Raw genomic sequence first — 26,591 nt, 5'->3', positions numbered from 1 at the left:
AACCAAAAAAAAAAAATAAAAAAAATACTAGTTATTTTAATCATTTATTATTGCATTACTTTATTTTTCAGTCGAAGATTTATCTAGTTTTAAGTATCTATTAAATGTTCTAATTGTATCTTGTGATGCGGAAGACATTTTTCTTGGTAAAAAGTGTGCTTCGAGATAATCATAGAAATTTTCAATTCGAAAACTTAAAACCAATTTTTATTACTTCATAGTATATATTATACTCGTCTTATAAGAATAATTGAAAATTGAATATATAAATTGTATAATATTTTGAAACAGGATTACATAAAGTGAATTGTATATATAATACCTTAATAATTTTTTTTTTATTTTTTGAAATATACAATCTATACCTAAGAGGCACAATAAGTACATGTGGTAAAGATTGAAATTAAATATATATGTATTATATATTATATAACATAACCAAAAAAGAACTAGGAGAACTAATATAAGCATATATGTTTACATGAAACACGAGATGTGAGAAGCCATCCATCAATAACACTCACTAATGAGTTTTTTTTTTAAATTTGCATGGGGATTGGGGGGATCAATTAAGTCACGACACCAACTACATTTGAGAGATGGATTGCCAGGAATGGTTGGGACTGCGAAATCGCGTATTAGTGGATTATTGTTGGAGGACAGACGTTTATGAAAGCGTTTATAATGTGATTTTGTTTCTTCCTGCTTTCCTGGACAGTTTTCATTTTTAAATAGGAGTGGATAGTGCTGTTTGAGACGTATGGTATGGTGGAGCAAACTTTAATAAATTTAATATACTTTTATATTTACATACTTACATATTACACAATGTCATTAATAAATGTTATTTTGAATTTTTTTTTTGTTAACTTTTTTATACATACGTTTAGATTGTTATATTTTTATATAAAAAAAAATCATTTTGCATACTTTTTAGATTTTTACTAAATATAAATCTGGGCTCTAGTTATAGTTACTAGGGCCAGAATATTAATAACCTAAAAAAATGACCTAAAACTTAGAAAATGATATAAGAAAAAATGACCTCATAAAATACTCGAAAAAAAAAAATTATATTAATAAATTAATAAATAACAGGTTTTATTTTTAATCATTCAAAACACAAATAAATTCATCTTTTGGTATAATGGCCAGCGTCATTTGTTCTAAAATTAATTTATTTTGAAATAAAGTATTGTAAAAAAATACTAAAAAATAACTAAAATTTAAATTTAAACTTAGTTTAAATTTAATAATAAATTGATGAAGATAACATGTAATCGAACATTATTATCGGTAATTTCTCAATGTTCGGTTAGTCCAACGAGTATTTATTTTATATTATACAAACAACAAATTATTGGTATTTCGAGATATTAAATATTTTTAAAAAATATGTTTATGATTTTATTTTAATGTTGTATCTTTACATGTTTGTACAATAATTTAAAACGACCATTTAAAAAATCTATTTAAATATTTATAAAAATATTACCCAGATATAAATAAAGTATAAAAAATACCTGTAAAATTGAAAAAAATGACCTAAAAATACTATCCAATGACCTTAAATTAAAAAAAGTACAAAAAAAATGCAAAATAAAAACTATATACCTATTTGAACTCGTAGATGACCAAATCACATTTTGTGCTTACAGGATATAACTTATATCCTGTAAGTCATACAAAAAAATGCAAAATCTTATACTATCCTAGCGTTAGTTACAACTTATAACTATTATTTAGTAATTTAGTATTTACAAGGATTTTACTATTACCTATATAATATTTAAATCTTTGTCCATAATCAATGCAGAATGCAGATACCATGGTTCAAATTAATAATACAGGTTGGTAACAAAGTACAAATTTGTATGAATTGTGATAACTGATATTATTTATCACGGAATACGTAGCAAGTAGCAACAATTATATAGTCATAGTGCGAACAACGTTCGGCATTAGTAGTTAATAGTTATTGCGGTTTTGTATTGTGTAAAGTTCTAACGTTACTCCTACCATACTCCTACCCGCTATATTACTCATTAGTCATTAGTTCTTATATATAGTGTCGTTGAGTTACTTATTGTAGTATTACATCGTGGTTACTTGTTAATAGTGTAAATGCTTTAATAACGACTAACTAATAATTGATCGTTGAGCCAACACAATACACATCACAATATATTATATTTTAATATACGTAACTTTATACTTCTCGTAATAATGAATCTCGTACAGCTTTAATATTATTTTTATTTAGTGAATCTCATTTAGTTTCTAGTTTTTAACATTAAAATTAAAAATGTATTCATTTGTATTAAAATTGAGTGTAATCACTTGCTTGTTCATCACTGTTTCTGCAAAGTCTATTCGTGAAGTTGGTTTGCACGAAGAATTCCTTGATGAACGATACTACAATACTACTGAAATAGCTAATTTACTTTATAAAATTGAAAAACAAAATCCAACTATAGCCAGGGTACATGAAATTGGTGTATCATCACTGGGCCAGAGTATTTTAGCTATTGAAATAACTTCTAATATTGGACAAAGTAGAAGAATTCTGAAGCCAATGTTTAAGTATATAGCAAACATGCATGGAGATGAAACGGTTGGCTTGCAATTGCTTTTATATTTAGCTCAATATTTGACATCGCTATATGGTTCAGATAATCGTATATCTAGAATTGTTGATTCAACTGATATATTCCTGATGCCTACACTTAATCCAGATGGTTATTCTGCTTCACAGGTAAGACAATATTACGTTTATTTATTTGTCTAAACTAATTAATTATAAAATTACTATAAATTGAATGTTGTATATTTTTGTCTTAGGAAGGTGATTGCAATTCTCAAAAAGGCTATGCAGGCCGAAATAATGCAAAAGGTGTAGATTTGAATAGAAATTTTCCCCAAATCGATAAAAAGTCTTTTAACATGCAACAACCAGAAACTAGAGCAATTATAGATTGGATTCTTAATAATCCATTTGTGTTGTCTGCAAATTTTCATGGTGGTGCTGTTGTAGCCAGCTATCCTTTTGACAAGTATTATTACAGGTACGTTTTTATTTAATTAGTAACTATCTACAATTTTTATTAAATTAAATAATTTATCTATACATATGATAATAAATATAGTGTGTATAAAAGATAAAAAACACTAAATATTTTGGATAAACATTACTTTAAAAAAAAATTGTTTAGCTAAAGCTAATCATCTTAAAATCTTTATTTTATAACTACTTTTTGATTTTTTAATTACTTATCTAATTTTAAAATACATTATAAATTAATAATTAAGTATATACTTATTTAAAAAATAATGTTTCTTAATATTTTTCTATTAAACAATATCTGTTTTATTTTTTAAATATTTATATTTGAACAATGCATGATAACGATTATTTAATATAACAATTTTAAACCGAGTTGTTTTATTAATTTTTATATTTTATTAACTTATAGCATATTAAATTATTATAGCTTAACAATTATATTATTAACAACAGATTATAACCTTAAGGTTAAACATATCTTAGATAACATATCACAATAGTAGCAAAAAATATTTAATTATTATGATATATGTTTATTACATATATATATATTATTTTATATGCATATTCATATTAATTAACTTAATGGTTCCAAAACTATATTTCAAAGTACCTTTATAATTTTCTAACCAAAAACTCCGTTATATCATAAGTAAAGGCGATGATGGGGATTATAGATCACTGTAAATAGTGTAAATCTATATAATATTAATTAAGTTTGTTTTTTCTACAGTCATTTAAAAATCATATATATATATATATATATAACCGTGTGTAGCTTGTGCTTTCTTATAATAACTAATGACAAATAAAATTAAACTGTGAATAATAATATTTGGTATAGCCTTGTGAAAAAAAATTGGAAAAATGTTAAATAGTGTCATCACAAAACTGGAACATAAAAAAAGGTTGTTCTTGTATACATATAAGAATAAACAATTATATTTGAAACTAAATATAATTTTTTCAATTAAAAAATAAAAACTGATAAAAAAATGTTAAACTAAAGTAAATTAAGTTTTTGATATCAGTGAGAATGTAATTAAGTTAACAAAAATGATTTTATTTTAAAATGGATTTTGAAAAATTATTTAATGTAAAAATATATACCAGTTTTCATAACATAATTTATTAATTTTGAATTGCATTGAAAGAGGGATATCCTATTATATTTTATCTGAAAGTTTATTTTCAGGATCTAATATTTTTTTGGATCCATTATTTATTTGGAAAATCTTTTTTTATAATCTTTTGATTTCATTGATGAATATTTATTTATCATATTTATGAAGTATTTCCAGGAATTGCTAATACTTGAACAGATCTTTTATTGGAAAGCATTCTGTATAATAAAATTTAGTTTAAGTATTTAAATTGCTTTTCCAAAAAAGGTTGTCAACATTTATAACATCTATTGAAAGTTCTACTTTTAGATACTTTTTTTTTTACAAATCATTGTCAAAAAGTGGGTATTCAATAGATTGAGATTGATTTAGACAAATATCAAAAACTTAACATGATTTAAATTAGTAATTTTTCAGTTTGAAAAATGGCTATTTTTTAAAATTCAAAATTTAGATTTTTGTTGAAAGCCTAGAATTTAAATATTTATATAAATTTTTCATTGAGATAATTAAAGGATGTTGTTATATCTATATTTTATGTAATTTATTTATTTATAAATAATTTTGATCCCACATTCAAAAAAGATTAAAATACTTAAATAATTAGCTAAGCAGTATATAAAAACATAAAAATGTATTATTCAACATTAGTTAACTAGTTAATGATCTTTGATAAGTAATTATAATTTCTGTTGTAATTAAACAAATAATTATACTTACTTTAGATTTATTGTAGTTCATTTTTAATGAAATACTTATAATTAAACAGAAATTAATATTTATTTATTTCAATAGATTTTTCTTATAAAGTTCAATAAGAATAATGTATGGTTACTTTTTTTTAAATTTATTTTTAATGGGATAGTCCTGGCTTATAATATGCTGATATGCCATAAATGTATAATCATTTTATTCATAATTATTAATACTCATATATTTTGATTGCTGTATGATAACAAATAATAATAATGTTGTAATGATATTCATATTTATAAATTAGCATTAATTTTTAAAGTTTATTTAACTCTGTGCAAAAGCCTAGATAACTGACTAGACTACTTACATATTTTTTATGAGTAGGTATTTAATGTAAATGGATTAATAATAAAGTATTATTAAATATTAATATTGTTAGGTTTTTGTGTTTAAAAATGTATGTAACAATAAAAGCTATAATGTATTTTTAAAAGTATAAATTATAAGATCTAATCAAATATTTAGGCCGTATTGAGGACTTCTTTCATAACAAAAATCAATGATGCTATTAATAACTTTAACATTTGTGTAAATAAATTTATTAATAAAATATACAATCTATAAAAAAGGTTCATAATCATAAAATACAAAAAATAATAGGTAGAAAAATAAGTAAATTAGTAGCGACTTTTTTTAGATAAATTACTAGAAAAAATAGTTATGAAAATAATTGTTGCTACAGATGATTTATTTTTGTCATTAATTGACTTGGAAAAAAATGGTAAATTACTGCATTTAAATTATTATAGTATTTTTAATGAAAACATTTTGAATTACTCAAATCACAGTAAAATCAATATTACTAACTCAATTTATTTTTTCAGTTATTTTTATGACTTAAATGTATACATTCCCATAAAAAAAAAAAAATGTATATTTATGTAAATAATTATAATTATTATAAAAAAATGTAGATGTAAGCAATATATTAATTAATGATTATTTGTAAATATTACATAATGATAAAATAATACAATATATATTATTATGTTATTATGTTAAAATAATCTTTATCACTATTGCTGTACTATAGTATATTATTACAACTTCTTAAAAGAAATCTTTATTCTTAATTAAATTAATTATTTGTATTTTGCTTTATTATATCCTCTAAAAATGTACTGTTAATAAAGAAACAAATATAATTTTTTCTTTCAATTTTTGATTAATTGTTAGATTTTTAAATAAGAATTACTAAATATCTAGAATCAAATTTTGTGTTGACATAATTCCTTTTATAATATTACTTTATGAAAGTTTTTGCTGTAATATTTTAATGCATTTGAAGATGTCCCTTGAAAATAATAAAGATGTATTAAAATGTGTATAAATGACAAAATATTTTTATTTATTTTTAACAACGGGATTAAAATAAATATATATATTTATCTTATACTCATAATCATAAACCCTGAGGAACTCTAGCTAGTATTATGAAACTTAATGATTATAGAATGGTTTATTTAAACTAGCTTAATTAGTCAATTCAATTTAACGCTATTAACATAGGTCATAATTATTAAATTGCTATTTTATCTGACTACGTTTTGATGTTTGAAATCACGATACATATTATATAAGATTATTATTCAAAAATAATGTCAATAAAACTTAACTATTACTATTATATTTTTTTTTAGTTTAAAAAAATAATTTTTGTTTTATATTTTTATCTATAGCATTCAGGAGGTTGGTGTATTTTTTTGTAAGTACCAATGGGAATAAACATAAATTTATTTGAAGGTTGTAATAAAACCATTGTTTTTATTTTGTTGCTACAAATACTATTTGGAATGCTATTTTGGAATGTTTTGATTTTAAATGTTAATGGTTTATATGTAGCAATATTTAGCAATGAAAAATATTATAATTCACTTAAAAATATTGTAAATCTGTATGTTTGTGTGCATTGTTGTGTTGACTAACTGTAACTCACAAAAATAAAAATACCTATGATAGAAATGTATGAATATATTTTGTTAACATAAGTTTAAGTTAAGTAAATAATGATATACATAAATAAGAAATTGTAGAGCATTATTTTATTTGAGAATTGATGACCTTAACAGTTATCTGACATCTAATTTCAAAAAAATTGTTACTGTTATTTGAATTAACAGAATTTTTTTTTTTATGTCAATTTATTCATACATTTAAAATCATTCTTATAATTAATTAGTTATTCTTTTATCAGTGCAAAACCAAATAAATGTTATTAAATTTATTTTTGCATATCAATAATAATTTTTTAGTTAGTGGTTATTATTTAACCTTTATTTATTAAAATGATAATTAGAATATAGTTTTAATATACAAAAGTAATTAGGTAATGCATAAGTATATACTATTTCAAACAGCAATTTTCTATCAAAATAATTCTTTAAATTTTGTCCTTATTGTTATATTATACGAAAATACTAAAAATACTATTTTATAAAACTATAAATAATGAGTAAAATATCAATAATTTGTTTGAAATAAAATTATGTGACATTTAAAAGTGTAGTCATTATACCTTAAGCTCATATTTTTTTAAATAACATTTTTTAATTTTACTATGTTATATAATATAATATATTATAATTCAATATTTTAGCTTTTCAAAATATAGGGATAATTTAAAGAAAACCCTGCTAATGTGTAATGTAATATTTCACATTTTTGTAATAATACTATTTATTAAATATATATTTTTAATAATTATTAGTAACATGAAGATATAGTTTTTTATTTGGTTTTGGGTCAATAGTAAATAAATATCTTTAAAAAAATTAGTTTATTTTTAATTTATTTTAATATATAAAATTTTATTTTGCTATTAAATTTTATTACACTAACTAAATATTAATATATCATATAATTATATGATTAACATACTTTAAAATATTATTTTTTAATATTTTATTTAAAGTAGTTAATTTCAATTATAATGTACAACATTTTTATTTATTATTAGTGCTAACCATAATCTTAAGTATGATTAATTAATTTAATAATATTGTTTATTAATTATTTTAAACTTTTTATATTAGAAACATTTCTCAGGGAGGGAAAACACCAGATGATGCTTTGTTTAGATATTTATCAATGAAATATGCTTCGAAAAATCCTAAAATGGCTAATGGATCAGCTTGTCAAGAAGAACATTTTAAGAATGGTATTACCAACGGTGCTGAGTGGTATGAACTTGAAGGTTAGTAAACATTTAATTCTAAAATTATTTTTAATTTATTTTTATATATTGTCTACTTACTTTAACGTTTCATCCTTGATTGTTTGCGTGTCTTCAACATAAAGACGTAATAGAGATCAATCTCTTGGGCCAAAATTAATTGAGTGTGCTACAGTTTTATTTCAGTTTTAATTTAATTAAAATATGTATAGAAGTTATTTAAATACATTTAATAACAATGTTAAAATAAATCATGTTTTAATTTGAATAATAAATAAAATTTCAATAATTTATTTTATATTAGTCAGTTCATTTTAAGCATTTAATTAAAAGTATTTAGTCTGGTGCAACCAACACTTGAAACAATTAATAACTCATTAAAATTGAATGAAATAAATCAACTCTGGGTTATTTAGTGTTTAAATAGACAATTAAATGTTTAAGGATGTGTTAGAGCTTAATGGATTTTTATTTAATGCATCGTTAGGATAATTAGAATATGTCATTTAAAATGTTCATATAAAATATTGGAAGATTGTTTAAAAGTCAAAATGAATCAAAGAATCAAATTATATTTCATAACGTTTTTAATAACATAAAACCTTCTTAAATCAGGTTGAATAATAGGTTTTTATTCCTTACTAAAATGTAAAAAAATATTAAAAACATTTTAATTTTAAACAAATACTTAGAAACCTATTCTACGAATAAATTATAATTTTAAATATTTTGGTATCATATTCAAAATTTTTTTCTTAATGCTTAATTCAGACAATAAATTTATCTGTTTATTATTAATTATCATAAATCATTATTTAGGTGGAATGCAAGATTTCAACTACATTTATTCTAACTGTTTTGAAATTACAATTGAACTTACCTGCTGTAAATTCCCATCTTCATCAGTGTTGACTAGAGAATGGGAATATAACCGTGAATCTTTGTTAACATATATGGAGAGTGTTCATATGGGAGTTAAAGGTAAAATTGAAGTGTAATTTATATTGGTAATATAACATATTATTTTATAACTTTTTATAATTTTCACATGTTTTACAGGATTGGTTCAAGATGAAAATAATAATCCAATTCCAGGGGCTAGTATACATATTTTAGGCATTAATCATACTGTCAAAACTACAAATAGAGGAGAATATTGGAGATTGTTACTCCCTGGTACATATACCATTACAGCCAATGCTCCTGGGTAAGATAAATTGTTTTATTGTTTTTAAAAGTAATACAATAATAATTTATATATTAATGTATTTTATGATAAATTAATTTACATATTTGATTTATTAATATTTAATAAGCAAACAGTTACATTGTGTAAACAAATATTAATTTAAAAATAATTTTTCAACATTTTATTATACATTCTGAGCAGAGCAATACATTTTATAATGGCATGATTTATTTTATTTTTATTTTTGAGTATACATTATAAGCAGTTAAAAAAATGCTTTTGTTTTCAACCGTTAAGTTGATTATTCCTGAAAGAAAATTGAGTATAGTCTGTTAAAATTTTTATTTTTTTTTCAATACAATTGAGATTAAACTAAGAAAAACTGTAATTTTTTACATGAAATTAGTTTTTGACAAAATGATTATTTTTTTATGTTACTAAAAACGAATAACAAATAAACTTAATATTTAATACTCTTCACTAATCGTTTATTTTAGCTTTTTTAATACATTCATTTTTTTTTATTGCATTATATATTTGAAGTTTAAATTTGGACAAAATTATATATTTTAACGATAATAAAAATATTAGTTTTTTTTATTATAATTTAAATTACTTAAAAACTTTTACATAATTGTAATATTTTGAAAATATGTTAATTAATTTTTAGTTAGGTATTAACTATTTATTTTATAACCTTATTTACATTATTATATGGTAAAGTGATGTTAATTTAAAAATTAACATCTGTAATGCAATATAGTATGAATATATACTATTATAATAATTAGATATTAATAATATAATAAATACAATTTATTTTTATAAAAATTAAATCAACCTACCATAATATTAATAGTAAAATAAATTACTTCAATAACAATATTATGAAATATACTTAGCAATATAGGTTTTAACAGACGATCTCCGCTCAGAATTGTTTTTTGTATATATTGATATATCATTGAATTTTTATATAATGCATCTATTAATAGATCTACTGTACACAGTAGAGTAGTACCCTTACTTTTTCTTCCTGTTCTATTAACAAATCAAATTAGTCTTATTTTATTGTTTATTATTATTTATAATTCCAACCAAAAATTATATGATAATATATATAATATCAAATATAAAAACAGATTCTTTTTGAAAATATTGTACCATTAATTTGGTATGTAAATTTGTTATAATATATTAATAAATCAATTATAATAGGTGTGGATGTGTTATTATTCTTAGAAATTGTTTGTTTTCATAAGTTAAAGTATAATATTATTTATTGTAACATAAATACTTATGTTAGGTGAGCTTGTTTTTACCTAAGATATTTTTTTTATTTTGAATTAGTTATAATGCATCAGTAATTCAAAATATTATAGTGAAGAATGATAATCTACGTTCTACAACAGTCAACTTTATACTCCATACATTAAAACAATCGTCAGGTAATTTAATGGATAATATATATTTTCCTTCATAAATAAGTTCTATTCAACAAACTATTTCTTTCAATTTTCCTTTTTATAATTTCAATTTTTTGTTTATATAAATTGGTGATTTACATGTTAATAGGTTTTTGCATGGGATTACTAATAGGTGGTGGCATATCTGTTTTAATAATTAAGAAGTAGATTTATGTTAACAATAATAATTATGAAAATCAGTGGCGAAATGAAAGATTAGAAACATTTTTACTGGTGGGTCTATCATAAAGTTCTAGTTTTAGTAAAAATGTATTACTTTATTTTGTCAGGATAAGCGTTATCCAAATCGTAAATTTTTAGATCAACATGTTTATTTAATTCGCCTCTGATGAAAATGAACACTTTACTTAAGCTTATATTGTGTATATTTTCTAGCTGACAGATACAAAATATCAATGGTCTTCTGCATGCTGATATTGGTATTGCATGTGTCATTAATAAATTGTGACCTAATAACATTCTTAACATAATATTACCAGCAAACTTAGTCACAACAATTTTAGCCTAAAATAGTTTAAGATCAAATAAATTAATTCTGTGATATAATGCAGTAGAATCTCTATAACTCAAATTTTAACTAGTCAAAAATAAATTAATTCTCTTGAAATTGATAATGAAAAAAGTGTTAAGTAAAATTAATATATATCTTACTACAGTTTGTAGTTTTTTAGAGATCATGTATACCATCACATTCTATCACTTTTTCTATCCTTGCTATATTCCTATTTCGTTCTTTAGTATATCATTATAACCAACTTCTATCCTTTTTAATTATCTTTACCTTTGGTGACCACTAGGTCTTTTATTCAAACTTCCTGCTATCACTTTTAGTATTATGTCTTATGGTCTGCAGCCTATAAATTATCTTATTCCTTAGTAAATACTAATACTAATATGTTTTTTGAATTACTTGTCCACTTATCCATTTATTATTTTCCTATAATCTCCATATTTACCCAATGCAATCATGTATTCAGCATAGTACTTATTCATCTTTTATGAGGGTATTATTATGTTTTGGTTATTGACCCAGTTTCTTGTCTAATTATTTTAATTGGGTTTAGGAAACTTGAGAATAAGAATTTTTCCTAATTATAAGTTTTGATTTATAAAATTTTGCTATAAATCCCTGGTGGCTAACATTTTTAGTTTAATTTCACCATACATATTGTTATGATTTTTTATACTAATTCTTAGTTGTTTAAAATTTGGTAATTGCTGAAAATAATATCAATCCATTTTCAAGTCATCTTTCTCTAGATAATGTCTTGTTTTTACTTGGCTGACTTTTAGTCTTTTAGTCACAAATTAACTTCTTTTCAGATAACTTTTCTTAATCTTGAGTTATGGAGTAAGTACTGTGTATAAATTATAAAACACCACTACTTTGAGTATTATTAAATTTAGATATATTAATAATATTAACATTTATACTTAATTATATGTATGTGTATATATTTTTATGTGCTGTGGAAATCACTTTTAATTATCCTATTATTATAATTACATTTTTCAAACGATTATCATTATAATATATATTTAAAACATGAGAATAAATATAAAAAATATTTATTTTTATTTATATGATTGATAAATTTACATAAATTGTTTCAAAGGGATTCAACACACTGACCTATAAAATTAGAACCCTTTATCTAAATTTAAAATTAAGTTTTTACATAAAGTCAAGTGTTTTCCACATGCAGTTAATGTCATAGAATTGAAAATTGTATTTGATACTAATATTTAAGATACCTTCAGGCATAATCAATGATAATTATTTTACTGAAATTGCTCACAATAATTATAATAATCACATATTTTAAAACTATTTTTTTTATTATTATTTTTTTATTTAATTTTTTTTTATTATTATTCTATTTATGTATTTTATTATAATATTTTAATATTATACCAATGGTCCTTTTTATCCACTTTTTAAGGTATTTTTATTAAACAAATTTTGGTTGAAAAATAAGTTTAATTTACAAATATACAGTTAACTTAATTATTTACTAACTTTTAAAACAAATTATACTACAATTAGATAAGTTTGACTTAGCCACTGAGGGGTCTTCAGAGGTTGCCTATACTTTGAATAGCATTTCTAGAAAATCCTGTGAAAAACAATTAATAAAAATTAATTAATTTAATAATATTATATTTTTAGTTAAATTTTTTTCTAAAGATTAAATATTAGTGTTAGCAATATAACTAAAAGGGAAGCTGCATTAATTTTTAACATCAAACTGTAACTTTTTTTACAATTTTACAATAATTTTAAAGATTTATGTGCTGTTTTATTAAAAAAAACTATAAATTCTAAATTGATGGCTTATATTTAATTATAATTTAATGTACACCCATTTTAGGAGATAATTTCTTTTAAAAAATTGACAAAGTATTGGGCTTATATATATATGTGTATGTGTGTGTGTACAAAAAAAACTTTACCTTGTAAATTATTTTCATCAATATTTTGTCTTATGTTAATTTTAAACCAATGTTGCTAAAAATAAGTATGCTGCTTGTATGAAATGAAAGCTTGTCGCGTCAATTTACTATATTGATTTAAACTGAAGACTAATAAATATTTAGAAAACAATTATAAAAAACAGTGTATATAAATGATACTATAGTCTATAACATAAATTTTGGATAAAAATTATTTTATTATATTTTTTATATATATTTAATAACAGGTATAAAATAATTAATTTATAGTGAACAAAATACTGCAATTGTGACTGAAATACATAATCAATCCAATTACTTAAATTAAAAATGATTTTTTTACGTATTTCATAATATTAATTTAATTTAAAATTTGTTATTCTAAAAACATAAAATTTTATTCTTAATTAAATCAATTTAATACATAAAACTTTCATTTTCTAAACTTAAAAGAAATATTTTTCCAATGAACAAATTATTTATAATTCTTAAGTATTGTGCATATTATCTATTTTATTTTATAAATTTTTGGTTTTCTTACATTAAAACATCTAATATAAATAAATTAATATTTTTTAAACATGTTTGTATGTTGATATTGTATTTGAAATACAACTAATGAATATAACTAAATTTTAACTATTGAGAAAAAGTGACTTAAAATATTCTGATGCAATTTTATTTAATTTTTGGTTATACATTTTTAAGTGTGCCCTCGTGTTCTCAGTATGTAACTTAACATATTTTAAATTTTCATTATTTTGTTAATATACTTATTAACAAATATATAATATTAATACTCCTTTAGAGCTCATTGATGTTAATACATCAAACGTGGTAATTGATTTATCTCACTGGAATGTTAATGTTGATTTTGGATTGGCTAAAAGTAATGGGACTGTTGCTGTGATCCATAAGGCAACTCAGGGGATTAGAAATGTCGACTATCGCTATAGAACCAGACGAATTGCAGCTGAAAAAGAAGGACTACTTTGGGGAGCATATCATTTTGGTACTAAAAAAAATGGTGTCATCCAGGCTAATCATTTTTTAAATAATGTTGGGAATACATCAACTACTTTACTCGTTCTTGATATTGAGACTTACAAAAATAAAATTATGACACAAAACCAAGTTGAAGATTTCATAAAAACTGTTCAAAATATAACTAAAAACTTTGTCATGATATATGCCAGTTATAATACCTTAAAAAACTACACTACCCCGTATTTATTAAAAAATCCATTATGGATAGCTTTTTACAACTCAACACTTAAATTACCACTGGGTTGGGATAAATGGGTTTTATGGCAATATACAGATGGCAAAAAGGGTTTATGGCCACATGGAGTGAACGGGGTAGGCTTATGTGACAGAAATAAATTTAATGGTTCAGTTAATAAATTGAGAGCATTTTGGCCAAATGGAAGTTTGCCTCTTTTATGAGTTTAAAAATGCTTATTTATTTTCTATCCCAAATTATAGTTTTGTATGATGACTTAATTTGTTAGTTATTACTCAATTTTAACTTCTAATTTATCATTCCAATAATGAATATTTAATTATCTTTAGCCAATATTGAAGGGAGATCAAGGATTTTACAACTAACAAAATATGAGATAATATTTTATTTGTACACAAATGTATATTTATATAATGTTTATTTAATATTATTTATAACTATTATACTTTAGTAGCTAAAATTTAATTAAATCTTCAACTTTAACATTTAATTCTTCAATATCATACTTGGGAAATAATCAAATTAGTAACATTTAAAAAAGTACTTATTAAATACAAGTATATAATTATATTTGTTTTAAAAACCATAAGCCTAGTTAACGATTAATACTGCATATAATTAATTTGTTTTCATAAATACTAAAAGAAGAAAAAATTCAACTAAGCTTTATCTATAGTTAGTAGGTTTTTTTTTTATTATATTATTTAATTTCTTTATTTTTCCATTTTTATAGTGTACTTAAAAATATTTTTTCTCTGAAATCTTAATTGGATTGTTACTATAAATAAAATACTGGCCTATAATAATAAGTCTATTATTTTGAAAAGATAAAATAGAAAATCTATCCTTGTCAAAATTGGCTCACAAGTGTTAATTTTCCTTAAAATTTTTATAAGTATTTTATAAATCTTGATGGCTAAGCTAATTAGTAATTACTAATTACCTACAAACATTCTATTCACTTCGAACAAAAAAAATAATTCAAACTACTGATCAAACATACTTATTTATTGTTATTTTTAATTTGTAATCATTGGCGCCCTACTTAACCTATCTTATATTAAGTAAAATACAAATCTACATTTGAATTAACTATATAAATGCATGAATTTATGTAGTGTTTTTCTTACTCTGTGTCTTATTCATATAAGATATTAGTTTTATGTAGTATGTTTAACAATTTTTAGCTATTTGTAATTTTATTAACAATTAATTAAATTTCAATTTCTTTTTTAATTGTAATATATCAATACTGCACATTTATTTTTAAATAAGATCTAAAAAAGTGGTGGAGGGGCTTAGGCCAACATAACAGTTATAATTATATATAATATCTTACTGGTATCTACGATCTACTTTCATATATTATGTGTTAATCATCAACATTTTATTTGTTATAAATCTCTATTGATTATAATATAATATTATTATATTATGAATTATCTATTAAATAACTTATAAGTCTTCAGATAATTTGTAGTAATAATATAATTATGCAATTTTCACATATACATACGTGTATATTATGTGTTTTATACAATATATATTATGTGATGTAGACATTTATTATTATTATTAAATGTATTATTATTATATAATTTTTATTGAACTTCAAAATTTTTAAAGAAAATGTTATTATTTTACATATTGCGTGTTTTTTGATATAACTGCTCGTAATGGTTGTAAGATTTATATATATACATATATATGATTAATAAACGAGTAATTATTGTTGTAGCAAATAGTTGTTTTTTTTTTCTTTAAGGTAATTTGGTCATTTCCACACTTGTATATATACATTTTGTTAAGCCGCACGTAACTGCTTTAATATAACTGTTAACCGGGATGAAGTGAAGTATTCGGCCGCAATACGACGAGGTGTGTTGAACGATCACACAATGATACCTACGTAATACGAGTCGTATACTCATGTGCAAAATAGATATGCGCTTGTACTTATCTATACCTATTTACCTATCTTATCAGCGAATAACATTATTTCTAATTTTTGTTTAGATAAATTTTAATATTAGTAGTCGCACAAAATAACATTAGCCCCAAAGTTATGTATTATGCTTTGCGTATACTATACGTTAGTTAGTGTATCTATTATACGGCTAATCAAATTACAATAATATAGTTCCTACGGTTGCAATAATAAATAATGATGGCGGTGGTTTTAAGTTACTGATATTTTGAAATTGAAAGTCATCAAGTTCGCCACTACATTTACGTTTAAACACTTTAGTGTGTTCCTTTTCGTCACACGTGTAACATTCTTTTAATGTTTCCCGAATTTATAAATTACAATATATGTATACATCTATTATCTAATCCAGCGGTTCCCAACCTTTTTGAGACTATTACCCAAAAGTCAGGTTAGATATTCACAAATACCCCCGACCCAAAAAAAAAGTTGAGTAAAAAAAAACAAAATATATACTATGATGATAATTATAATTTATTTAATTTTTGCAAACAAAGAAAATAAGAGTTCTCAAAACTATTAACACTATTAACAACAATATTATATTATTACAATTTCATTTACAGTCATAATACACACGAGTAAATGAATAATAAGTACTTAAAATACAAATAAATAGTTTAACTTTTACCCTCCAAAAAATCGTGTTTTTACCCACTAGGGGGTAATTACCCCCAGGTTGGGAACCGCTGATCTAATCAGTAGGGCTCGAAAGTTGTAACAGCTAAAAACGCAAAATATGCATGAAAAAATTATAAAATATACATTAAAAATAATGTTAAATATGCAAAAAATTATTCTGAATTCAAAAAAATAAATAAATAAATAAATACATCAGATGTTGTTAGTAAATTAATAAAATAATAATATACATAAAAACTGTTTATAACTGAAAAAATTTACCACTGGATTTTAATATAATTAAAAATATTTTTTCAGTATTTCTGAAATTACGATAAATACCTTCGTTAAAAATGTTGAGTTAAATATTCAATATTAATTGAAATATACAGGTTAAGAAGGAAAAAAATCAATTTATTTAGAAAAATATGCAATATGCATAATATGCGTATAAAATCAATGAAATATGCACTTTTTTTTAGCTAAAATTGACAAATACTCAATATACGCATTTTCAATTTTTGAACTCTATTGTACAGTTCAGATTTCTAGCTTGGTCTGCTATAAATTGAGAGCATATACAGAACAATATGCAATTGCTAAAACTTCCGAGCCCTACTAATCAGTTACTAGAGATCTGTTATGGTTTATTGGAATATGATCATCGTCGTTATTGAAACTTTGAGATTATAAAATATTTGATTTAATGGCGTAGACTTGGTGAAAATTCAGGTTCGATTTAAAAATTTTATAAGCATAGTCAGCATTTAAAATCCCCTAGGTACCTGTAATTCGTAATTTTAAGATGGTCTATGAAAATTGAAATTTGTTTGTTATTGAAAACAAGTTATTTTAATGTCATCTAATTGCCTTTATTGTTTACCATTTACGTAAATATGTTTAATATGTTGTGTACTACTTTTTATACAAGTGATTTCCACACGTCATTGAACCGACTTTGTTTATTTTTTAAAAACAATTTTGTATTTGAATTAAGTATAATTAACTAATTTTTCTTTAAACGTACCTTATGATTTAATGTGAACAAAAATTAACTATACTTTGTTAATTGTGAGAGTATGTGGTAGTCTGACACCCTGCCAGATTGGAATCCGTTTCGATGACATGATGTCGCGTTGGGATGCGACGAATTATTAGCATGTTTTCTCGTTGGAGAGAGTACCTATAGTTAAATGAATCATAACTATACCTACTTCGTGTAAAACTAAAAAAAAATATTAATAATATTTTATTAAGTAATATTTACAAAATAAATGTATTTTAAAGTTCTATAGACTTTGAAATGAGTAATAACTTAATATTCTATATGAATACAAATACTCAAACATTTTTATTTGAGTTATGTGCATATTATACATTCTCCTTAAAAATTTAGACTTGTAAGGAAATTGACCTTTATGCTGGAATTAATATCTGTAAATGCCAACATTACTGAGTCGAATGTATCTAGTATCTACATTGTATGTATTAAAACTATACATAGAATTTGATATACATGAAAGTCGTTTTTATCAACGCTGCATCATGGAATGACAAAAATAGTAAAGCAAAACCATGGTATAATTATTAGGGTGTTTATAAATAAACAATTATAACGATATATTCATATCGATTAAAATTATAATTCGATAAGGCGAAGTCTTATCCGTCGAAAATGAGACAGGGACAGTGTGTTGATATTAAACAACCTATTATTCGCTTGTATGCTTGTGCTGTTACGTGTGCATCAAGTTATTAGGAAGCGTATTACAATTTCTTTAGTTTCTCAACGAACAATTTTCGTCTTAAAAATTTATAGTCTAATTATTTTAAATTTTGCGTGTGCCCAATAGGTGATTTAGCACTCGGGGCTAACCAATTAATTAATTTATTTAGTAGATAAATAATTGGTAGAACACGCATTATACACATCAATGAGGTTCTTCCTGATAATTTTAATTTTATGTTATAAATATCGTGTGAGATCGGAATCCATCTAAAAGTCGAATCCACAGGTCTTCCTAAATAACTTTATAAGTTACATAATGTATGTATATACAGGTAAAACTTTTTTTTTCAGCTGTCAATTTGAGTACAATAGAAGTGAAGACCGGAAAAAGAGATATTGATGGTTTCCCAATTCCTGTAACGTTCGAGCACCACAATTACGATCGTCTGGTGTCCAAGTTAAACTTAATTAATGTAAACTATCCAAACATCACTAGGCTGTACAGCGTGGGCAAAAGTGTACAAGGGAGAGACTTATACGTGCTTGAGATATCTACGAGTCCTGGACGACACGAACCTGGTAATTTTTAATTAAACACAGGAATTATTAGCTTTTTCCCTTAATCAAAAAAAAAAAAAATAATAATAATAGAATTTGTTATACATTATTTGAATTTTTGTTGTTGACCAATGAATCGTATTTTTGAATAGTTTTTAATTATTTTTTTCTTTCCTTTTTAAACAGAACATTTTTTACGCAAACTTTTTATTAATAAATATTCATTGAAATTTAACCAATATTTTATTAAAAAAATATATCAAAACTAAAAAAAAGGAATATCAAGTTTAATATTTTAAATTACTTATTTTTATGAATCTTGATTGTAATGATCATTAAAAGACTATAAATATTATTTCTATTTCTATACCTAATAAATTTCCTATATATTATAGGTGATATCTATCCACAAAACTTGAATATACTATTTATAGCGTGTTAAAAGTTGTTTTATACAAATATTAAGAATTTATATCATATATCAGATGTAAATTACAGTATTCAACTCATTCAATATTAAACTTATTACAGTTATAGGTACACTGCGATAATTAATGTTCATACTCAAAAACACATTTCTAAAAAACCATATTTTAATATATCAAAATAGGGAATAAAATTAAAAAAAATAACTTTTAATTTACCATTTTATTACACTCATTGACTCGTTGACATAAGATCATTCCCAAAGTTTGTAAGGAATAATCTAAAACGCCCATCATATTGAAATCGAGTTTTAGAACTAATATGTCGTTAAACAAAAAATTAAAAATGAATTTTAATCAATATTTTTTATAAGTCGTAATAATTTTAGTCAAGTAAGGATATCAAATTACTCGAACAATTTTCATAAATTAAATATTAGGCTTAAAATTTTATTATTAAACCCATATTTAATTTTATGAATTAATCCTAACCTAACCTATCCTTAGGACGTAAATAAAGTACAGATATTATAATTTTTATTTAAAATAATATTACGAGTATACCGTTCAAATTCATTTTTTAAAAAAAATCCCTTAACCAACTTTAAATTATCGTCAGACTAAAAAAAAATAATCCCATATACGTCATAATTTGTAAACCGGCCGATACATATTTTCCTTCTTCCGCTATAAAATTAGTGATAAACGCGTCCTACAGTGTATTTAATATATATATCTGATGTACCTACGTAAATATTACTAAGACTCAAACATTATGATTTAGGCAAACCGGAATTCAAGTACGTGGCCAACATGCACGGGAATGAAGTGATCGGCCGGGAAATGTTGCTGTTGCTTGCCCAATACTTGTGCCAAAACTACGGTATCGATCAACGCGTCACTCGATTGGTGGACGGGGTGCGGATACACTTAATGCCGTCGATGAACCCGGACGGATACGAAATATCCAGACAAGGTATTAAAATGCAATCGTAATTTTAGCGGGCTGTGTCTGCAGTTTGGATCGTCGTGCTTAAGAAACGCGTTTTCGATGATGCTCGTTAGGCAGATTATAATAAACTAATATTCTTGTCTAAATATAATAATAAATACGATGTTTTTTATTGCAGGAATCGAAGACGTGAACGATTTGGTGGGTCGCGACAACGCGAACAGAGTCGACTTAAATCGCAATTTTCCGGATAATCGACATTCCTTGCACGTGAGTACAGGTTACAATAATTTATGAGCAAATAAAAATCACACACCGAATGCTGATTGTGTATTTGAATCCTGCGTTGACTTTTAAAAACTATAAATATTTTGCAGGTATGGGTATTGCCGATATTTATACTTATTCTACTTATTAAGATATTATTGGTGTTTTTTAATCGTTCTGTCATGTAGTGTTGATTTTTGAATTTTAAATAGTTAAATGAAAACAAACCATCTGTAAAGTCATCAATGCGATCAACCCGTTTTGTCATTTACAATCATTTACTTTTGTAAAAAATATTATGAAATGCATTCCATCCTGTCGGTTAATTTTTCATCTTTTATCTAATATATTATTACATTAGTAAGGTATTCAGTAAATAGAAGAAAATTTATTGATAAATTCGTTAAAAGATTTTCCAATTTTAACAAAGATAAATTATTTTTTTATCAAATTTTAATATTTAATAATTTATCGTTGTATGCATATATCTTATTTTTAAAGTGTTCAATAATAATCCTGTTTCTTTGAAAGTTTATACGCCAATATTTGCTAAATCTTTTACCTGGAAATTTTGAACATATTATATATTGTGTTATACGCGTCTGTTGCCTGTAAACTTATAAATTTCCTCTTCATTTAAAGGTACAGAAACAAGAACCGGAAACCAAAGCAATTATCGAATGGATCAAAAGCATTCCGTTCGTTTTGAGTGCTAATCTGCATGGCGGAGCCCTCGTAGCTAACTATCCCTTCGATAGTAGCCTGATTGACGGTAATCTAAATCCGCAGGCATCGTATACCCCCGATAATGATGTATTCGTGTTGTTGGCCAAAACATATTCCATGGTTAGTATACAACTACGTTTATGGTGTTGGTAAAACGTTATCTGAACGGTAGTAGACAGTATTACCTATTATTATTATTTTTTAATATTATACTTGGTAACATCCATCATTTAAAGTATTTAAAAAAAAAAAAAAAAATGAATCATAAATTCATAAACAAACTGATCATTTGTTCGCAGAATCATCCAAAAATGCATTTGGATAGCAATAAGTGCGCAAACGACACGAAGTCATTCAAGGACGGGATAGTCAACGGTGCCTCGTGGTATAGCGTGGTTGGCGGTATGCAAGACTTCAACTACTTGAATACGAATTGCTTCGAACTGACGTTTGAGTTGGGCTGCACCAAGTTCCCGTTTCAGAAAGAATTGGAAGGATATTGGCTGGACAATCGTGAATCGCTGCTCACGTACATGGAACAAGTCAACAGAGGTGTAAAGGGATTTGTGCTGGACGACAACGGGCACGGTGTGCGCAACGCGGATATTTCGGTCGTGGGCATTGAACACCCAGTGAAATCGGCAAACGATGGTGATTATTGGCGGATATTGGTGCCGGGAGATTATGAAATATCGGTGACGGCATATGGGTAAGATAAAACATCATAGAATTGCTAAAAACTTATTTTATTTTAAGTATATTACATATAAAATGCTTCGTTCACATGCCGTGTACTTTAATGTGGTTTTAGTCGTCTCAAATTCAAAGAACAATGATCCCTAGTCACGATTAGGTAATCATTATTTACGCTTTATTTTAATGATGTTTCGAAGTAACAATTGTAATTGTTGTTACCTTTATTGACTTATACATATAAGTATATGACTGAATAACACGCTTACATTTTTATAGACATAAATTCGACATGATCATATTTTTATTTTTTTAATACTATTTATGGAGGCATGGAATTAGCACTTCTTTAGTATATTCAGGATTTTTTACTACCATTAAATTTTGGACTAGCGTAGTAAATAATTAGTTTTTATCGCATACACAGACTCAAACATTTTCATAAAATATCAATTTAGGGCCTGGGGTTATTAATGCACACGATATTAAAGAATGCACTTTGTTGTTGTGTTCATAGGTACAAAAGGAAGACTCAGTCCGTCCACGTTTACAACTCTACGACACCCACTTGGTTAAACTTCACGTTGATCAAGGAAAACCTCGATGAATGGTCTGAAGTCAACGACTTTGGTCTGAGAACGAACGTGATCAAAATGAACAATTACAATACGAAAGCATTGTTTCTGGACAACCTTAAAGAATTAGAAAATAGTTTGTCGAATGTAGCAGAATTAGTTACAACACCCAGTTCTTTAGATTACCGTTCGGCAGATAGTTCAATAATACAATTTAAAGTCACCGAGAATGTAAGGATGACATTTATGTAACCTATTTAATAATAAGTTACAACGATATATGTAATATAATATAATACGTTGGTTTATTCTTTTTATCTCTGTACAGGTGGGATCACCTGACGAGTTCAAGTTCAAAATTGCCATTTTAGGCGGACTGTACGTCAATGAACCTGCTACTCGTGAGATATTATTATTTTTGGCCAGACATTACGTTGAGGGTTATCGAAAAAAGGACAAGAATATAGTTTCGTTTTTATCAAAAGTTGTGTTACATTTTATACCATACTTCGAACAAAACGAGAATTCTTACGAAAAGACATGTTTGACTGATGATCAAGCAATAGTTACTTCACCACTATTGATAGCTACTAACCAACAAGATGAGCAGGAGACGACTAACAATTTGTGGAAAATGTTACAACGTGAACAGTTTGATATGATGTTCAGTCTGGAAGGCGGATCTATTTCAATAAAGTTAGCATATATCGTTACTTTAAGTCATGTTTTGAAGTCTGTTATTTATAGTGCCTACATTTAGTTACAGTATTTAATATCCTATAATTGTTTTGTAGAGGCCCAACAATTCATCCAAGGAACACAATTTCCATAATACTACAGGATTACGAAGAGTTATTTTACAGTAACCTAAAAAATGTAAGTAATTTTATAATATACCTGTACTATAGTTTTAAAAATGTAAAATTTTTATTTATTATTATCACTGTTCCTTACATAATAATTTTAGACTTGTGGTGAACCGTTAGATCGTAAAATCAACGATGTTAAACAAAACGTTTTGGATACATTCAATAATGTATTAAAAACCAAAACTGTACGTAGACAAATATATAATTTCTTACAAGTCTTAACTTAATTGAACGCCAAACCTGTGTGTGTTATTTCTGTCTAATTACGTACAACACAGCAAATCTGTATTCAGCAGAATCAATTGTATGTCGTTTGTTTTAATATAATAGTAAATTAACCTATTGTCACATTTAAGTTAAAAATATTATCTAGAGGCTCTCCATAAGCTGTTTTTGATTTTAAAATTAATAATATTTTTCATAGTTATAACTCACTTTAATGTTTTGATATTTGATATAAATAATATCCTAAGCAATGCTCCAGATAATATTCTTACTTTAAATTATTACTTTTATTTTCTTTTTAAATTTGATGATAGGTCAATTAGTTCTAATATTAAACCAACTATCAGCACTAAATTGGTTTTATTGAATGCAGATTTTTTGTTTTGAACATTTTTAAGACATAGACGAAATGGCATATAGGTTGGGTGTTCTCTTAGTAAAGAAAAAAATAATAAGAATTCAATTATTTCAGATGGCATTGCGTTTAACCTGCTGTAACTATATTAATCCGTTGGAAACAGTGTTCGTCTGGATGGATAGTTATCCCATGCTTAAAGTCATTATAGAAAACATTCAAGGTGTTCAAGGATCAGTTGTGGATAAATTAGGCAAACCAATCCGAAATGCAATCATAACAATTAATATGTTTGCTGACATTTATACAGTTACTCATAATTCTGCTGTTTTTAAAGCACACTTACCAATAGGTTTATATAATATTCATGTAAGTAAAGTTTTTTTTAACTATAAAAAATATGATCAATAATTCACTTGTGTTTGTTTAGGTCAAAGCAACGGGATATTTGTCAAAACACTTATCAATAAGCATACATCGTGGAACTGTTACCAATATAAAAGTTATTATGTCACCAGTTGGCCACGGTTCCGCAACTCTAGAATTTAATACATTAATTAAGGGTAAGTAATATTTTTTGACATTTAACTATCACTGTTTTCAAACCCTTTAATGTTATAAACTGTATTAAATTAGGTTCTGTTATGGATATTGAAAATAGACCAATAGAAGGTGCAACCATAACTGACGATTCATCTTCATTGGCTTCTACTAGTTATCGTAATGGAACTTATAAATTATCTGTTGGGGAAGGTGAATTTGTTATTTATATGAAAACTTAATTAATGGCTTGTACCTAATTATGTTAAATGTTATTATAAAGGTATAAGAACGATAAGAGTAAGTGCTCATGGATATTACCCTTCTGTTAAATCGATAAATATTCTAGATGGAAAACCTCAGACAGTAATTTTCAAATTAATTAAAGATGAGCGAGTTTTAAATATGCCTAGGTTGATGTTTATAGTCCTTTCAGGTAGCTAAAAACAAAAAAAACAAAATGTTTTCAAATAAATATTTCAACTTTATTTTTTATGTTTTTAGTTTTTATAATCTCTATTATTGGAATAAGTTGGTATCATTTCTACCTTCGATGTAAAACAGGAAGACCGTCATCATTTGCCTATAAAAATGGTTTTGCATTGCTACCACAAAAACCTTATCTTTTTGATGATGATGATGAAGTGGAATTATTTCGCAACCCAGTCATTAAAGGTAAGTTGATTAATAAATATTTAAATTCTCTATTCACAATGTAAAAATGTATTTTATTTTAGTATTTTAAAATATATAATATGCAGTATTTACTACACAATATAGTGCACTATTTATATTTTGAATTTGTAAAATATCTAACAAAAGATTATATCTTGCAATAAAATAGTATATTTATTTTAGTTTTAAAGCATTTAGATTTACATACATTTTTTTACTGAATAGTTTTGTCTTTATTTTTCTATGGAATATACTTTTTTTTTTTTACTAAAACAATTTAAAGTAGCGCTGATTAGTGTTTCAAGAGTTTACAGCTAATATGTTTTAATTGTTTTGATGTAAATTAAATTTAATAACTATTAACAATTCAATAAACTTCAAATTATATCATAACTAGTTATTATGTTATTTTAAAAATCACAAAATGAGTATATTGTTTAGAAATGAATAATGACATCTATTTATTTTTGTGACATTCCAATTAATTATTGTGTTGATGCAAAATGTAATTATTTTTTTTTTAACTAATTTGCAGATTCTGCAACTAGGCCATATCACGATGATTCAGACATAAGTTTCACTGATAGTTCAGAAGAGTCAGTATCTTGCTATGATCGGTAATCATTTTAATCCCACTATATTTTATTGTGAATTTAAAAACAATCCTAATGTGCTATACTTCAAGGGGGCCAAGTTAAAAATTCGAATTTCCATTATGTACTAGTCAGTGAAAGCACACACTTGATATGTTTTAACAAGGAAATCTTTATTTTATCAAGTAACATCTAGTGTAATCCTTATTGCTTAGTATTTATAGTTTATTAATTATTATTATTAAACCGACCTTTTAGTTAACGACATTTTTTATTTTATATCGTATTATTTCAAGTATATTTGACATCTCA

General features: G+C 24.5%; 1 protein-coding gene across 2 annotated transcripts; it reads left to right on the top strand.

Moving 5' to 3' along the window:
- The first annotated feature begins 1,915 nt into the window (after positions 1-1,915).
- On the top strand, positions 1,916-26,536 carry LOC112598031 (carboxypeptidase D). 2 transcript variants are annotated; one of them, XM_025344335.1, is made up of 21 exons: positions 1,916-2,755; positions 2,842-3,065; positions 7,977-8,137; positions 8,936-9,097; positions 9,176-9,323; positions 10,656-10,753; positions 19,178-19,405; positions 20,594-20,785; positions 20,940-21,031; positions 21,671-21,874; positions 22,054-22,463; positions 22,965-23,253; positions 23,351-23,718; positions 23,817-23,898; positions 23,990-24,076; positions 24,589-24,840; positions 24,902-25,034; positions 25,108-25,224; positions 25,295-25,447; positions 25,516-25,686; positions 26,222-26,536. In XM_025344335.1, exons 1-21 carry the CDS (start codon positions 2,306-2,308, stop codon positions 26,305-26,307), a joined length of 4,107 nt encoding a protein of 1,368 aa, XP_025200120.1. In that variant the 5' UTR covers positions 1,916-2,305; the 3' UTR covers positions 26,308-26,536. The 2 variants fall into 2 exon arrangements, with proteins under 2 accessions (XP_025200120.1, XP_025200121.1); XM_025344336.1 differs by lacking the exons at positions 1,916-2,755; positions 2,842-3,065 and adding an exon at positions 6,628-6,649.
- The last annotated feature ends 55 nt before the right edge of the window (positions 26,537-26,591 follow it).

Source organism: Melanaphis sacchari, unplaced genomic scaffold (assembly GCF_002803265.2).
Source record: "Melanaphis sacchari strain LSU unplaced genomic scaffold, SCAv2.0 Contig44_pilon_pilon, whole genome shotgun sequence".
In the NCBI taxonomy this organism is placed as follows: Eukaryota; Metazoa; Arthropoda; class Insecta; order Hemiptera; family Aphididae; genus Melanaphis; species Melanaphis sacchari.
The sequence above is the reverse complement of the archived record's forward strand: the minus strand, read 5'-3'. Positions and strand labels throughout refer to the sequence as shown.

Excerpts from the sequence above, each read along its gene's own strand:
- LOC112598031 (XM_025344335.1), top strand. The coding sequence starts at position 2,306 with ATGTATTCATTTGTATTAAAATTGAGTGTAATCACTTGCTTGTTCATC. Across the intron at positions 21,875-22,053 it reads TGGCCAAAACATATTCCATG|AATCATCCAAAAATGCATTT; the intron begins GTTAGTATACAA and ends ATTTGTTCGCAG. Across the intron at positions 23,254-23,350 it reads AATTTAAAGTCACCGAGAAT|GTGGGATCACCTGACGAGTT; the intron begins GTAAGGATGACA and ends ATCTCTGTACAG.